Genomic DNA, 14,462 nt, shown 5'->3' with positions numbered 1-14,462 from the left:
CTGTGGACCTTGGTCAGGTTAACACCTCTGTGCTTCGGTTTCCTCATCTATAAGTAGTGAAAAATAATGGTATCTACCTCACAGGTTTGATGTGAGGATGAAATGAGTTAATACTTATAAAAAGTATTGAAAGTGTCTGACACTTAGTGGAGAATAAATATTAGCTGCTAATATAGACTCTTGCATTTGTCCCCAGGGTTTTCTGTAGGATTGGAGAGCAGGTCCCCTGGTAATGTTTGCTTAAGAAATGCCCAAGGGGCTGAATGAATACTTCTGACCAGAGCCTCGTGCTGACATCTGGGACCACTCCTCCCCTCCTCCCTCCCTTCGCTGGGTCTCACCCACATTGGCCCTCTGCCCTTGCCTCACACGTGCCTCAGGGCCTTTGCTCTTGCCATTGAACTTGACTAGGCCACATTCTGAAGCTCTTCACGTGGCTGTCTCCTTGTCGTCATTTAGATCACCTCCTTGGAGAGGCCTTCGCTGATCACCCAGCAGGGAACATCCCTGTCTGTCCTCTGATTCACTCTGTGCCATCACCCTGCCTTGTTTTCTTTCTACACTTTTCCGTTGTTGTTCAGTTGTTTGTCTCTCCTGATCGGTTGTAAACTCCGTGAAGTGGGAGCTATGTGTGTCATTGACTTCTGTAACCACAGCACCCAGGGCTCACTCCGTAAATGGTGCACGAACAGATGAGGAAGTGATGGCACAGAGTTCTCTAAGCTTCTGCAGGATGAAGTTCCTCTGGCCGCTTGACTCTACTTACCCCTCTAATCCACTTCAACAGTTCACCTCTTCTCTCTCTCCCTCCTCCAGAAACTGCCCACCTGGTGCTGCTATCCAACATGGCAAACCCCACGCTGGTCAATGGCAGCTCGGGCAACCAGTCTGTGCATCTGATCACATCAACCCACAACCGCTATGAGACAGTGGAGATGGTATTCATCGCCACGGTGACAGGCTCGCTGAGTCTGGTGACGGTGGTAGGCAACATCCTGGTGATGCTGTCCATTAAGGTCAACAGGCAGTTGCAGACAGTCAACAACTACTTCCTCTTCAGCCTGGCATGTGCTGACCTCATCATAGGCGCTTTCTCCATGAACCTCTACACCGTGTACATCATCAAGGGCTACTGGCCTCTGGGCGCTGTGGTCTGTGACCTGTGGCTGGCCCTGGACTATGTGGTGAGCAATGCCTCTGTGATGAACCTTCTCATTATCAGCTTTGACCGGTATTTCTGCGTCACCAAGCCCCTCACTTACCCAGCCCGGCGTACCACCAAGATGGCAGGCCTCATGATCGCTGCCGCCTGGGTCCTGTCCTTCGTGCTCTGGGCGCCTGCCATCTTGTTCTGGCAGTTTGTGGTGGGCAAGCGGACAGTTCCTGACAACCAGTGCTTCATCCAGTTCCTGTCCAACCCGGCGGTGACCTTCGGCACAGCCATCGCTGCCTTCTACCTGCCCGTGGTCATCATGACGGTGCTCTACATTCACATCTCCCTGGCCAGCCGCAGCCGCGTTCACAAGCACCGGCCCGAAGGCCCGAAGGAGAAGAAGGCCAAGACTCTGGCCTTCCTCCAAAGCCCCCTGATGAAGCAGAGCGTCAAGAAGCCCCCGCCCAGAGAAGCTGCTCGAGAGGAGCGCAACGGGAAGCTGGAGGAGGCTCCTCCGCCTGTCCTGCCACCCCCGCCACGCCCCGTGGCCGACAAGGACACTTCCAACGATTCCAGCTCAGGCAGTGCCACCCAGAACACCAAGGAACGACCACTCACAGAGCTGTCAACCACAGAGGCCACCACACCTTCCACGCCCGTGCCTCGCCTACAGCCACGAGCCCTCAACCCAGCCTCTAAATGGTCCAAGATCCAGATTGTGACGAAGCAGACAGGCAACGAGTGTGTGACAGCCATCGAGATTGTGCCTGCTACGCCAGCTGGCATGCGTCCAGCAGCCAACGTGGCCCGGAAATTTGCCAGCATCGCCCGCAACCAGGTACGCAAGAAGCGGCAGATGGCAGCCCGGGAGCGCAAGGTGACACGGACCATCTTTGCCATTCTGTTGGCCTTCATTCTCACCTGGACGCCCTACAACGTTATGGTCTTGGTAAACACCTTCTGCCAGAGCTGCGTCCCTGAGACAGTGTGGTTCATTGGCTACTGGCTCTGCTATGTCAACAGCACCATCAACCCTGCCTGCTACGCCCTCTGCAATGCTACCTTCAAAAAGACTTTCAAGCACCTGCTGCTATGCCAGTATCGGAACATTGGCACTGCCAGGTAGGCAGGCAGGGGTGCCCTAGGAGGTGCTGGTGGCCGCGTGCGTGTGCTGGGGGACCACATGGCTGAGCTGCTGTGAGGGCAAGACTTGGAGACACCTCTCTGTGTTCATGATCACTGAAGGGGAGAACTGGAGTCCCCAGGCCCTATGAGGCTCAGGAAGAAGCTCTGGCTGGATTCAGAGATGCCAGCTCTTTGCTCAGGCTGAGGAGGGTCAGCCCCAGGAAGTGTAAGAACCTGGACTGCTCGGCCCCTCTGTTGCCCTGCCTCAGGGATCTGGAGGGCACTGGGCTACATGGGCACCTGCTCCACTATGACCAATCAGCGTGGCTGAAAGAATGGACATCTGGAGGGGAGCAGAAGCCCAGGACCCCCTTGGGAGGAGCAGCGGCCAATGCTTGGAAAAGGAGGCTTGGAAAGGGAAGAGTATAGTCCCCATTCTGTTGTACTCGGTGCATTCTGCCCACCCCTGCACCTCGCATGTAGGCTCAGCCCCCTCCTCCCAAATCCCACCCCAGGGGTAATCTCCCCTTGCTGCCACTACTCAGCCAGGTACTGGTTGGATGGGTGGGTGGGCTGGCTGGAGGGCAGAAAGAGTGGGCTCTGGGGCACCCCCTTCCACAGCACAGCCCTAGTCATAGTCAGGATGGGCCAGCAGGAAGTCAGTGACTCACACTCAGGAAATGAGGTCGGCCACCCGGTGGTCCCAGTGGTCCTGGCCTGAGCAGGGAACGGAACGGTCCACCTGATTCTGAAGGGCTCTCCCTCCTCCCCAAGTAGAGGGCTTGTCCCAGGTCACACATAGCGAAGGTGGGGCACCAGCAGTGTGAGGGAAACCTGGGTCACCAGACAGACAGAGATGGACTTTACCCAGACTTCAGTGCCAGTGGAGGCGGGAGTTAAGGCCACCCCGGGGGATAGGGCTTCCTGATTGGCAGTGGGCTGGACAGAGGACCTTTGCCTGGGAGTGTCCGCTCTAGAGCCTTGTGGGTTCCCTCCCCTCCCCTTGGGGTGGTTCCGGAGACAAAGACTGAAAGGCTCCTGGGACTTGGGGGCACCCTTTCACGGGTCAATAGAGGGCTCTGGAAGAAATTTTCATAACTGTACTGCTTTTCTATGAGCTTCGGGGAGCATGAAGGCCCCAAGAAAGCCGCCTGTCCCTCCAGCCATCTCTTCGCTCCACACTCTCCCACTCCCAACAAACCACCACAGCAAACTCCCCAGGACGGGGCTTTTATATATCCAAAAAAAAAAAAAAAAAAAAAAAGCTTTTATTGGAAGAAAATGACTTTATTTGTTTCTTAGTAATGGCATCACTGTGGGTAAGAACAAAAGGGGCATGGGAATCAAATCCCTCTGGGGGAAGCTCAGGCTGCCCGGAATCCCTTGTCCCTCCCCACTTTGGGCACTTGGGGGTGGGGAGGCGGAGGAAAAGGGAAGAGGCAGGCATGGTTGATAAAGCTGAAGAGTAACAAAAGGCACTGGTGGGTTATATCTTGGGCCTGCGGGAGGGAGAACGTGGGCCAGGGGCTCTCTGGCATTCAGGCATGGCCGCTAGTCCTTTCCCTTCCCTTTCTTGGCTGTAAAACAAGAAGGAAATACCATGTTAGGCGGGTTCAGGTGACCTGGTAGAGATCCCTCTACACATCAGGGAAGAGAAAATTCTGCCCCCTAGTGGTTCTCAATCAGTGGACCTGAAAGCTGGTGGGACAGGGCAGCCATTACGCCGCTGGACCTTTCCCACTCCCCCAACTTAGACTTTCAGGGGAATCAGGATAATCTTCAAGTTCTGGGTCTCAGTCCCCGTCCTGGTCCCGGCAACCCCGGACAACAGCCTCCACCTCCTCATCTGAGAGTGGGCTGATTCACCTCTGTCCTGTTGGCCTCTCTGGGCTGCTGGGAGTCAGGATAAGATAAGGGGTAGAGGAGGCATGAACAGTGAAGTCATCCCATACTAGAAAGCGCAGAGCTGACAAAATGCTCCGCCGGGCGGGAGAGGGACAAAGCCAAGCCCTCCCAGGACTTGCCCTGGACCCTAAGCCAGATGCTCCAACAGAGCGGCATGACTGTCCTTACTGGGTCAGAAGGATTTCGTTTCCTGAGCACCTGTGGGCAGACCTCAGTACATGCCCACCTCAGGTGTCTACAGACAGGAAAACAGTGCAGAGATGTCAAGAAATCATTCACTGGGACCCAGACCTTTGGCTTAACCATTCCCCTCACAGGTGGGGGCAGCCCCCTATGTGACCCTGGAGCCCTCTCCCCTGGCTGACCTTTAGCCTTGGCTTTGGTCTTGGGGGTACAGGGTTTGGTTACACGGATGGTCTCCTGGCACTGGGCATTGTACCGCGCCTTCTTCAGGGTGCCTTGGCGGGCTTTGGTGCCGGAGCCCCCATCACACGATCCCCAGCTCTCAAACTTGTACTTGCAGTCGGCTAGCAGGAGAGTGCCCAGGGTCAGAGCCGGGCGGCCTGTGGCCTCCCCTCCACACGTCTGCTGGGGTTTCAGCGAGGCGGTGCCCCTTCCCTGCCCTCCGTCTGCACCCCACCTCACCTCCAAACTCCTTCTTCCAGTTGCATGGCACCCTGCACCGGATGCGCTGAGTCTGGGCCCCGCAGGTACCTTCGCGGAAACCCGCGCCGCAGTCCTTACTGCTGGGGGTGCAGGGCCCCCAGGACCACTCGGCGCACTCGCTCCCGGGGCCGCCCTTCTTCACTTTGTCTAAAATGCATGAGGAACAGAGCTCAAAACCCGGGGCAACTAGAGATTCACTCGGGGACCCCTTCCTAGGGTCCTGGCCTCGGAACCCGGGCAGCCGGCCTCACCTGCCCGTCTCCAGCCCTCCTTCAATCCCCGAAACCTCACATCACCTTTCTTTTTGGCCACTGCAGAGGTGAGTGCCAGCAGGGTGACGAGGGCGAGGAGGAGGAAGACTCGGTGCTGCATCCTGCGGGGGAGAGCACGGGTCAGGCCCCCCGCCGTCCCCGTCCCCACCGGGCGCGCCGCGTGCACGGACCTCCCACCAGCTTTCCCCTTTTCCAGGCCCAAAGGGTCGGGCTGCTCAAGCAGCGGCGGGAGAACTTGAGGGGCCAACTCCTTGCCGCTAGCGGCGGTGGGGGGGCACGGCCGGGAGGTGTCTCCAGGGGGATGCTCGTAGCCCAGGACGCAGCTCAGACCCCCACCCTGCCTCCAGCCCCTAGCCTCGGTGGACAGCGGCCCCTCCGGCCCCGCGCTCTCACTCGCTTGCTGCCCGCGATGCTTCGCTCCCTCCCGCTCCGGCCCGTCCTGCTCCGGCCGCTGCGGGCCCCTTTTGTCTCCAGAACCGGTCTGAGCCGGTCACATGGGCCCCCGCCTCCTCCCCGCCCCCCCAACCACCGAGGAAGGGCCCGCCCCCTCCCCTCAAACCCGCACCGCCCCCCGACCCCGGCGTCCCCGCCTCCACTCCCGCCCCGGGTTCCTGGCGCCTCCACCCCGGCTTCCCGCCGCCTGTTCTGTTCCCGCATCCTCGCTTCGCCCTGCCTGTGCCTTCCGCCTTCAGACGCCTGGCTCTCCTGGCCCCCCGTCTTCTGAGCCCAGGTTCTCCCAGCCCCAGGCCTCCGTCTTGCCCTGGTGTCCCTTGTCCCCGGCCCAGCTTTCCATCTCCGCCCTCTGCCCCCTCCCAGCGGCCGTCCCCACTCCCCGAAGGGTGCCAGCCTCCCTGCCGAGTCTTCGAGGGGAACCAAGAGGGAGCCCTGAGTCTCGGTGTGTCACTGGGCGCGGTGCAGGCCCACGCTCCAGCTTGCGTTTGGCTTTGTCCCCGAGCCCCCGGACCCTGTTTAACCCTGTGAAGGTCCCGCTACACCGCCCAGGGCCTGCTCGGACCCCTGCATTCCCCTTGCCGCAGGAAAGGCGTCAGCGCTTCCTCGGACACCACCAGTGTGCAGGGAGGTGCTTTTGCCCGGTGCTGGTAGCCTGGGCCGGAGCCCCGAGGAAGCGCACGGGTCGGGTCGGGAGCGGGTGCTGCTGCGCTGTTCCTGGAGCGCAGGTTTGCGGGGTGGAGTTGGAGGGGGAGGGACTGCAGGCCTGGATTTGGTAAGATTTGGAACTGACAACAGCCGTCTGAGAAGTTCCAGACCCGGCCTCCGCGGCAGCAGCATATGCCCACCCTTCTCACCCTGGGAGCTCGGGGATCACCTCACAGGATTCCCCTGAACAGCAAAAGCAACTAAGGCCTGGGGGAGGGGGCTTGCCCAAGGCCACAGGGCAACAGGGCCAAAGAATCAGTCCTCGACCCGACCCCGCCTCACTTCTTTCACTTTCATTGTTATCATCCCCTCGGGAGGCGGGAAGCTGGAGGACCTCAGCTCCTCCCCCAGTTCCAACGAACGACCGAACGAGGCAGCCGGGCAGAGGTCAGGTCCCGGGCAGGCCCAGGGACCCCACCCCCAAACGAGAACCAAGACCCTGAGCCCCAGGGAAGGGTCTGGGTCCAAGGTGTGCAGTCCACCCACTCTGAGACTACCCAGCAGACCCCGCTGCTTCTGTCATACCTCTCACGCAGAAAAAGAAATGCAGAAAGGAAAAAAAATCAACTTTACTGAGTCACACCCAGCTGTAAACAAGTCACCGTGAGAGCCCCACCCCAAGCCCCAGGCCACAGAGTCGTCCATGAAATGACTGGGGAAGGTCAGTGGGGTAGGTGCCAAGCAGGGCAGCGGGGAGGCAAATGCAGCAGGCTCCAGGTTTCTGGGAGGAAGTCCTAGGAAGAGTGGGGCCAGGGCAGGAGTGGGAGCTGAGCTCCAGGAGCCTCAGAGCAGGGCTCTTAGGGAGCAGGTAGCTTAGGAAGGCTTCCTGATGGAGCTTCAAGCCCCTCTGCCCTCCGCCCCTGGCTCCCAACTCCAGGGAGGGCACGCATGGAGTGAGGGCCGCCCTGCAGTGCCAGCCCAGCTCCCCAAAGGCCTGCCCCGTCCAGTCCAGTTTCCTGTTCCCGTCTAAGCCTTCAGGTCAGGCCAGGGCTCAGGGGTACAGGTGAGATGCTCCAGCTCCTCCGTCCAGCCTTAGGCTTGGGTGGCTCCTCAGGGAGCGCAGGGGCTCCTTCCCTGGGGCACGGGTCCCCCTGTGGCTGTCCCACTGGAATGTGGCAGTGAGGTGGGTGAAAAGGGGGCTTGTGCTCTGGCCGTCCTGTCCCTCCTCAGCACTGGCCTCAGCTACACAGCTGTCTCCTGGTCCTCCCGCTGGATCATCTGGTAGTGCTGCCTGTTCTCCAGGTAGGCAGCCAGCTCCGTGTCCTGAGCCTTCTCCGCCCGCTGCCTGGGAGTGTCACCCTGGAGGAGGGAGGAGCTGTGAGCAGGCTTAGGAGAGGGCAGGCGCTCTTCCCTCTGGCTGCTGGCGGGAGAGGGGAGGCCGTGCCCCACCCCCTTGTGGTTGAGGAATAGCACCAAAGCTTCAAATCCCCAGAGGTGGCCCCCTCTCACAAGGGCCCAGGTCTGGGAGAGCACTGACTGGGGCCTGTGTGGCTCCCTGCCCACCCTGCTAGTCTGCTCACCTGCTGATCTGTCTTCATGAGTGAGGCCCCTGCCTCCACGATGTAGTGGCAGATGGTGCGCTGGCCCAGGGCCGCTGCCTGGTGTAAACAGGTCTCCCCGCTGGGGAAACGGGCTGGCTGTGGACCTCATCCAGTCCTCTAAGCCCTCCCATCTGTCTCCCGAGGGACATCAGAAAGGGCAGGAAGTTTGGGGCCTTGGGGTAAGGGGATAACAGATGTGGCCAGGAAGGGTTTATGGGCTCCCACCAGACCAAATGTGAAGGGTTAGATGAAGACTGGGTGGTTTCCAGGGTAACCAGGGTCCTGCACTCCCAGATACTCACTTCTCCTCTACAGCATCAAGGATCTCTTGGGGGGCTGGAGGAGAGGGGAGGGGTGGGTCAGAGGCCTGGCAGCCTCTTCTCCCACTTTAGCTGAGCCCAGGGGCCGGTGGTCCTGCTTACCATGGTCCAGCAGGTAGCGGACCACTTCTTTGCTGCCAGTGCTGACGGCATGGTGCAGAAGCGTGCGACTCTGATCATCCCGGTGCATGAGGTCCCCCCCAGCTCGGTGCAGCTCCTGGAGCTGAGAGCAGGAGGCAGAACAGGGCTGGGGCTCCTCTGGCCCACCCTTTCCAGCCACAGAAATGCTCCCAACTCACACAGGCCACAAGCCTGACACTAGTGTGCTCACACATGTCATTCCCTAGGGACCGCTGGAGGTCTTTCTAGAGTGTCAGGGGAGAGACAATGGGTTTATCTCACCCAAAGTACCCATGGACTCCCAGAAGCTCTGACAACCAGGTCCTGGAGCCTGCAGTTCCTCTAAGACTTGCCCCTTTCTGAGCACCAGGGACAGGCAGACTGATCTAGGAAGCCTCTCTGAAGGGATAAGGACTGTGGGCTGGACAGGGGCAAGGTAGAATGGGATAATCACCACGGAGACCCTGCTGAGGACAAGATGATGACACAGGACCTCACCAGAACAGGCCGGCTGGCGGCCCACCCAGAGGCACCACTCCCCAGTGCCTGAGGGGCTGCCAAGGGGAAGAAGCAGGAGCCAGGGTACTAATACCTTACAGAAGTCGTTCCTCTTGGCAGCCTCAACCAGCTCTTCACCTGCAGGAACACCTGCCTGTTACACCCAGCGCTGGGGCCTGGGCTTGTGTTGGCGCGGTGCAGAGAAGGGGGCTGCTGGGGCACGAGTGCCGAGGGCTGGCTCGTGGCGAATGTGACCACGTGCACCTCGACGGCTGTGTCTAAGGCTGTGCGTGGGCCCACCTCCCCCCCAACCTCATCCTATGACCAGGGAGAAGCCTCACCTTTAGGGGGTGCAGCATCCCCTGGCAGTGACCTACAAACAGAGCGAGATGAGACGTGACACGGCTACAGCACAGGCCAGCTTGTCACCCTCCCAGCCGCAAACAGGGGCACCCTTCATTGTTTCAACAGTTTATTGAGTGCCTGCTACATATCAAGTGCTGTGCTAGGCACTGGAAGGACAGCAGCGAGCACAGCGGAGGGAGAGCTGGCTCTCAGGGAGCTGACATTCTAGCCAGGGAGACAGACAAGTAAACACATAAGTAAGTCCTTTGAGAGCAGGAAGTGCTGTGAAGAATACAAGATGGGGTAGTGTAACTGAACAGAAACTTCAGATGGGGTTCCCAGGAAGACTTCCCTAGGGGGGAAACCCCGAAGTGGAGGTGCGAACAGAAAATGTCTGAGGCAGCAAAGGCACGTGCAGAGGTGGGCCAACCTGAGGCCTCAAAGAACTGAGGCGCGTGGGCTAGACTCGTGGTGACGGAGGGGAGGGAAGGGCAGGCTGGTGCTGTGTGCCGAGGTGACCTGAGAGGACCGCAGGTACGGGGAGAGGTCCTAGGCTGTGCAGTGGGAGAGCCGGAGGCCAGGGGCATGGCAACTGGGATGGGTGGTGGGATCAGATATTGGGGGGAGCCGACAGGACTGCTGAAGGGTCAGGTCTGGATGGGAGGAGAGAGGTCGGGGAGGGAGTCCAGGCCCTCGGCCGGGTTGAGTTTGCTGCCAATGAGTCAGCCTGGGGAGGAGCAGGTGGGGTCCACGAGGCAGCTAGTAGTGTGAGGCCGGCACTCAGGGAAGTGGTGGGGCCGGAGGCAGGGCTTCTGGTGGGTCTTAAAGCCAGGGACTGGAGGAGCCTCAGGACTCACCGGGGTGTGGGCGAGCAGGGGGATGTGGGGAGAGGAGAAGTGGGGGTTGGGAGGTCAGGCCGGGCCGATGCCCCCAGCAGCTCTGGGTCCAGGATATAAATCTCATCCTGTGCAATCTCAGTCACATAGTTGAGGTGTTCCTGTGGGTAGTGAGGCCAGGGCCGAGGATCAGGGCTGAGGTTCACAGCCTTCCAGGGCAGCAGATGGTGGGGTGCAAGGGCCACAAGACCAGCAGACTTGGAGAAGCCTCTGTTATGGATGTGCACACTGACAAGAGGCAGTCAGGCTAGTGGCCCTGCCAGTCCCTCGTCCCCTCACCTCCCCATTCACCCCTCCCCGTTCCCACTACCCAAGCCCAGGCACTGACCTCCGTGGGCTGGGCCCACCAGCTTGCCAGCCCCTTCCCACTGATAAACTTTACCCAGGCAACATGGCCCCTGGCCAGATGTGTTTTCTTCTATGTCTTCCCAGATGGCACCTGCATTTCGAGGCCCTCTCTCTCACCCACCCTTTTCTGGGTACACCCTTTTCCTGTTGGCACCATCCCTGCATACTCTAGTCTGGAGGGCAGGGCCATGCCCTCCCTACCCATGACATGGAAGATGTGAACACACTGTGGAATGAGCACGGGGTGAGCCCGTCTGTGGAGGGGTGGGCTGACAAGAGAGGGGACGCCAGGGGCCCTGGACCCAGCCGCGCTGAAGCAGGACTGCAAGTGCTCACCTGGGCCCGGTCAATCCTGTAAAAGCGGCTGGCAGTCGTGGCTGTGGAGAGAGAATGAGCTGGCTGAGAATACAGGGGCCCTTGTCCAGGTCTTCTGCTGTCCCAACCCAGGACCCCCGAGGGAGGCAGGACATGGCCTGGGAAGCACTCACCGTCCAGGAAGCACCACTTGGGGGACAGTTTCTGGCATGTCGGGGACTCGGCTCCAGCACCTTCGGGTTCCTGTTGAGAGAAGAAAGGCCGGGGGGATGAGGACAGAACCCGGAACAGGAGGAAGCAGCACAGGGCGGGCTCAGGCCCCCACCTCCACTCCTCACCTGCTGGAGCCTCTCAATGTGGACACGGCAGAGCTCTAGGTCACTGTCTCCTGGGACCACCACAGTGCCCAGTGGCACAGCTGGAAGACAGAGCAAGCTGTTAGCAGCGGGCTATATCCCACCGCCCTGCCCGTAGCGGACTCAGTGGCTCTTCAGCCCCGCCTCCCCATCCCTGGAGCCCTGTGTGCTGCTCACAGGCCTCCTTGAGCTGCTCCTTATCGTAATGCAGGGCCTCGTAGTCGTGCATGCTGACTCTGCTCACCTGGATCCGTAGCTGCTCAGGAACCTGCTGCTGGCTGAGGGCGGGGGCAATAAAAGGGGACTTGACAAGGGCCCTGCCCAGGAACCTAGCCAAGTGTCCCCCCACAACTGCCCTGGCAGAGGGACTGTTAGCCACTTTCCTAGGTGGGGAACCAAGGCTTGGAGAGGAACAGTCTGGCCGTGGGCCCGGAACACGCGGGGCTGGGAAGGACACATACTCGCTGTGCAGGGGTGTGGCGCTGCGCCGTTTGGCCTTCTGCACCATGGTGGCCTGGTTGCGCAGGGTGATGCGAATGCGCGAGGCGACCAGCTTGCAGGGCTCGCCATCCACCTGCACTGGGATGGCCTTGGATGTGGTGAGCACCACCTCCCGGCACTGCGTCAGACGCTCACCATGCCCACCCACCTGCAGGGCCGCCTGTGGGCACAGAGGGCTCAGGTCAGGGGCCAGGGCAGCGTGGTGGGTTCCCACGCTCTGCTCCTGCCAGGCAGGCTCTGGCCAGAGAACAGAGAGTGACCCCAGTGAAGAGTGGAGGGAGGGTGAGACCCCAGAGAGGGGAGGTAAGGGTGAGAGCCAGACTGCAGTGATAAGGGTGATCTCCCAGTCAGAGGGGGTTGATGGACGTGTCCCCCCAGAAAGAGAGAGGTTGAAAAATATTCTTGTCAAAGAGAGGAGAAGATAGTGAGTTCCCAGCCAGAGAAGGGAAGTTTGGTGACGCCCCCTTTCATCTTGGGGCTATGCTTCTGGACACTATAGGGACAGGGACAGGTACAAAGCAGGGCCAGGGCTCCAGGCAGGCCCCACTGCTGGCCTACTCACCAGGGACGTCATGGTGAAGCCAATGACTTCGAGGTAGCCGTCATCATGTCGCTGGGGCTCAAAGTCATGGTGCTCCCCAGGGTGGCCCCAGGGCATGGTGCCTGCACAGTACCTGGAGGGAGGGCAGCATGAGGCCTTCAGGGGACAGTCTTGCAGGATGGAGACAGTGGGGCCCACACAGAGCCTGCCCCTCCTCACCTGGGGATGTTCAGGAAAACAATGCACTGGGGTTTCAGGTCCTGAATCTTGGGGGTCAGGTCAGTTCCATCACACTGGAGGCAGGAACGGGGAGGGGGTTGGGGGTACATGTGTGGTGCTGAGGCAGCCTCCCTCCCAGCTGGGCCTGCCCCCTCTGCCTGCGGCTTGGCCTGCTCACCACCACTCGGATGTGCTTGGCCAAGTCCTTGGAGCTGCCCATCAGGAAGTCGGAGAAGGCTGTCTGTGGGAGACAGAGGTGTCACCACCTACTGACAGAGACCTCCTCTAACCACTGCCTGGCACACACAGGTGGGCACGGGGCATGGGTAGCAGAATAGGTGGGCACGGGGAGGGGTATTGCTGGGCTGGCAGACCCAGACTCACCCCGGCATAAAACATCTTGTTCCGAAAGCGGCTGTTGAATTTCTCTGGGTTGGCCTCTGGGTGGTGACGAGAAATGGGGGACAGTCAGTCATTCTGGGCCCCTGCTGGGCATCCCAGGCGAGGGTGGGAGGGCTGGGAGTGGATGCTTTTTACTGGTGGGGGGTAGGGTCTGACCCTCTCAGGGACACTCCCATGCTCCGGCCTCCCCAGCCTCCCAAGGCCTCCTCGGCGAGAGATTGCCAACCTCGAGACTCGTGAAACTCCAGGGTGACGTGGGCATCAAAGCCTAGGCTGAAGTAGTTGTTGAAGACATCCAGAGGCAGCTGGAAAAAGGTCAAGGGACCAGCATGAGGGTCAGTCCTCACAGACACCTCCCTGCTCCAGGCCCAGGCCCAGACCCAGCCAGGGGCACCATGCTTGCTCAGCCCACATGTATTCAGAGGCCTTTCCTGCAGTTCACAGGATCCTCCAGAAAGCTCTTTCCAGTGCCCCAGCCTGCCGCTGGCTCTGTCCCCGCGGCTTCACTGAGTGCCCTGTACACAAGAGTGCCCCCAAGCCCTGGCACTCTCTTCCCCAACACTTCCTCCCCACATGCCACATTCTGTAGGAGCTCCGCGAGCAGGGACTCTCTCTTGCTCACTGAGGACGGTGCCTGGCAGGTACAGGTTCTTAGTAAGTACCTGCCAAGCAGCTGAATAACAACTGTCCTGTGAGGTGAGCACCATTATTTCCATTGTACAGATGAAGAAGCCAAAGTCTGAAGAACCGAAGAGACTCACCAAAGTCCCAGAACAAGCAAATGGGAAAGGGGCCCAGCCTAAGTCTCCTGGGAATCCCAGACACTGAGGTATAGAGGGCCCCAACACTCCTGCCCCTGGCCCCGGCCCACCCACCCGGTCAGTGGCACCCTCATCACGCTCTTCAGGCCCCTCCTCAGGGTTGGGCTCGACACGGAGGTCCCAGCGGTCCAGCTGCACCACGTTCCCCTCCTCCACGTGGGAGAGGATCTTGGACACAGGCTCATCTGTGTAGCCCTGGTGGGAGGAAGCAGAAACTGAGCCTTTCCTGGGGACAGGCTTTCCCCACCACAAAGCCCACCCCCATCGGCCCCACCTCCCATGGGCTCTCACCCCGCCCCAGTTGAGGGTGCGGGCCAAGTCATTGCCAGTGCCCAGGGGCAGGATGGCAACAGGCGGTGGTGGCTTTAAGCGCAGCTGGTCCAGGGTGGAGAGGATCCAGCCGACCTGGAGGGGCAGAGCAGAAGAGGCCAGGTCAGGCCAGCTGGGCCCAGGCCCAGGCCCAGGCCCGGGAGAAGCGAGAGAACTCACTGTGCCATCACCCCCGCACGCCAGGATCCGCAGGTTGTGCACTTTGCGGTACATCTCCAGCCTGGGGTCAGGAGACAAGAATGGGTCAGGGTATGTGGGCTGGACCCTGAGCACCAGGCAAGCCCCTGACACTGTCCCCACAGAACCTTGGTCAGTACTTACGCCTCCCTGGGCCCTCCCTGGCTCAGGTCAAAGACTTGTCGGGGATTGAGATACCAGAGGAAAGACTGGATGATTTTTGCACCCTGTGGGGAATGAGGAGTCAAAAGGGACAGGAGGAGGCAGTTAGGGGTGGCAGGCTGAGGTGGGGAGAAGCACAGGGAGAAGGCTGTGGGAACCAGACCCAATAAGGGGCAAGGGGTGAAGACAGGATTAGATTTTTCCCAGGATTCTTGGGAAAGAGAGATCGGGAAGAATTCTAAAGTAGAACGTGGGAACTATTGTGGGTTCTGGAGGTAAGAGGGGGTGGAA

General features: G+C 60.1%; 3 protein-coding genes across 11 annotated transcripts in view; 1 reads left to right on the top strand and 2 right to left on the bottom strand.

The window, feature by feature from the left end:
- Positions 1 to 804: 804 nt before the first annotated feature.
- Positions 805 to 2,293, top strand: CHRM4 (cholinergic receptor muscarinic 4). The gene has a single exon (XM_036259303.1). The coding sequence runs from the start codon at positions 846 to 848 to the stop codon at positions 2,277 to 2,279; it is 1,434 nt and encodes a 477-aa protein (XP_036115196.1). The 5' UTR covers positions 805 to 845; the 3' UTR covers positions 2,280 to 2,293.
- A 1,258-nt stretch (positions 2,294 to 3,551) lies between these two features.
- MDK (midkine) lies at positions 3,552 to 5,571 on the bottom strand. The gene is made up of 5 exons (XM_036259310.1): positions 5,515 to 5,571; positions 5,146 to 5,222; positions 4,829 to 4,996; positions 4,549 to 4,710; positions 3,552 to 3,855 (listed from the first exon to the last, which is right to left on the bottom strand). Exons 2-5 carry the CDS (start codon positions 5,219 to 5,221, stop codon positions 3,830 to 3,832), a joined length of 432 nt encoding a protein of 143 aa, XP_036115203.1. The 5' UTR covers position 5,222; positions 5,515 to 5,571; the 3' UTR covers positions 3,552 to 3,829.
- A 1,296-nt stretch (positions 5,572 to 6,867) lies between these two features.
- Positions 6,868 to 14,462, bottom strand: part of DGKZ (diacylglycerol kinase zeta) — a 35,360-nt gene continuing 27,765 nt past the window's right edge. For 7 of the 9 annotated variants that reach the window (XM_036257630.1, XM_036257628.1, XM_036257626.1 and 4 more), the window contains exons 11-31: positions 14,154 to 14,236; positions 13,992 to 14,052; positions 13,794 to 13,907; positions 13,557 to 13,697; positions 12,908 to 12,986; positions 12,664 to 12,719; positions 12,458 to 12,520; positions 12,280 to 12,353; positions 12,082 to 12,193; positions 11,480 to 11,679; positions 11,196 to 11,296; positions 11,001 to 11,080; positions 10,836 to 10,905; positions 10,684 to 10,724; positions 9,961 to 10,100; positions 9,100 to 9,131; positions 8,853 to 8,896; positions 8,243 to 8,363; positions 8,123 to 8,156; positions 7,800 to 7,899; positions 6,868 to 7,578 (exon numbers count right to left, since the gene is read on the bottom strand). In XM_036257630.1, the coding sequence (XP_036113523.1) occupies positions 7,462 to 7,578; positions 7,800 to 7,899; positions 8,123 to 8,156; positions 8,243 to 8,363; positions 8,853 to 8,896; positions 9,100 to 9,131; positions 9,961 to 10,100; positions 10,684 to 10,724; positions 10,836 to 10,905; positions 11,001 to 11,080; positions 11,196 to 11,296; positions 11,480 to 11,679; positions 12,082 to 12,193; positions 12,280 to 12,353; positions 12,458 to 12,520; positions 12,664 to 12,719; positions 12,908 to 12,986; positions 13,557 to 13,697; positions 13,794 to 13,907; positions 13,992 to 14,052; positions 14,154 to 14,236 (1,863 nt within the window). In that variant the 3' untranslated portion in view covers positions 6,868 to 7,461. Of the gene's footprint in view, positions 7,579 to 7,799; positions 7,900 to 8,122; positions 8,157 to 8,242; positions 8,364 to 8,852; positions 8,897 to 9,099; positions 9,132 to 9,960; positions 10,101 to 10,683; positions 10,725 to 10,835; positions 10,906 to 11,000; positions 11,081 to 11,195; positions 11,297 to 11,479; positions 11,680 to 12,081; positions 12,194 to 12,279; positions 12,354 to 12,457; positions 12,521 to 12,663; positions 12,720 to 12,907; positions 12,987 to 13,556; positions 13,698 to 13,793; positions 14,053 to 14,153; positions 14,237 to 14,462 lie in introns of all 9 variants that reach the window. The other 2 variants (XM_036257624.1, XM_036257625.1) reach the window with 1 other exon arrangement.

The sequence above is a fragment of the Molossus molossus genome, unplaced genomic scaffold (assembly GCF_014108415.1).
Source record: "Molossus molossus isolate mMolMol1 unplaced genomic scaffold, mMolMol1.p scaffold_m16_p_13, whole genome shotgun sequence".
NCBI classification, from domain to species: domain Eukaryota; kingdom Metazoa; phylum Chordata; class Mammalia; order Chiroptera; family Molossidae; genus Molossus; species Molossus molossus.
Note: the sequence above shows the minus strand (reverse complement) of the source record. Positions and strands in the feature narration are given on the sequence as shown.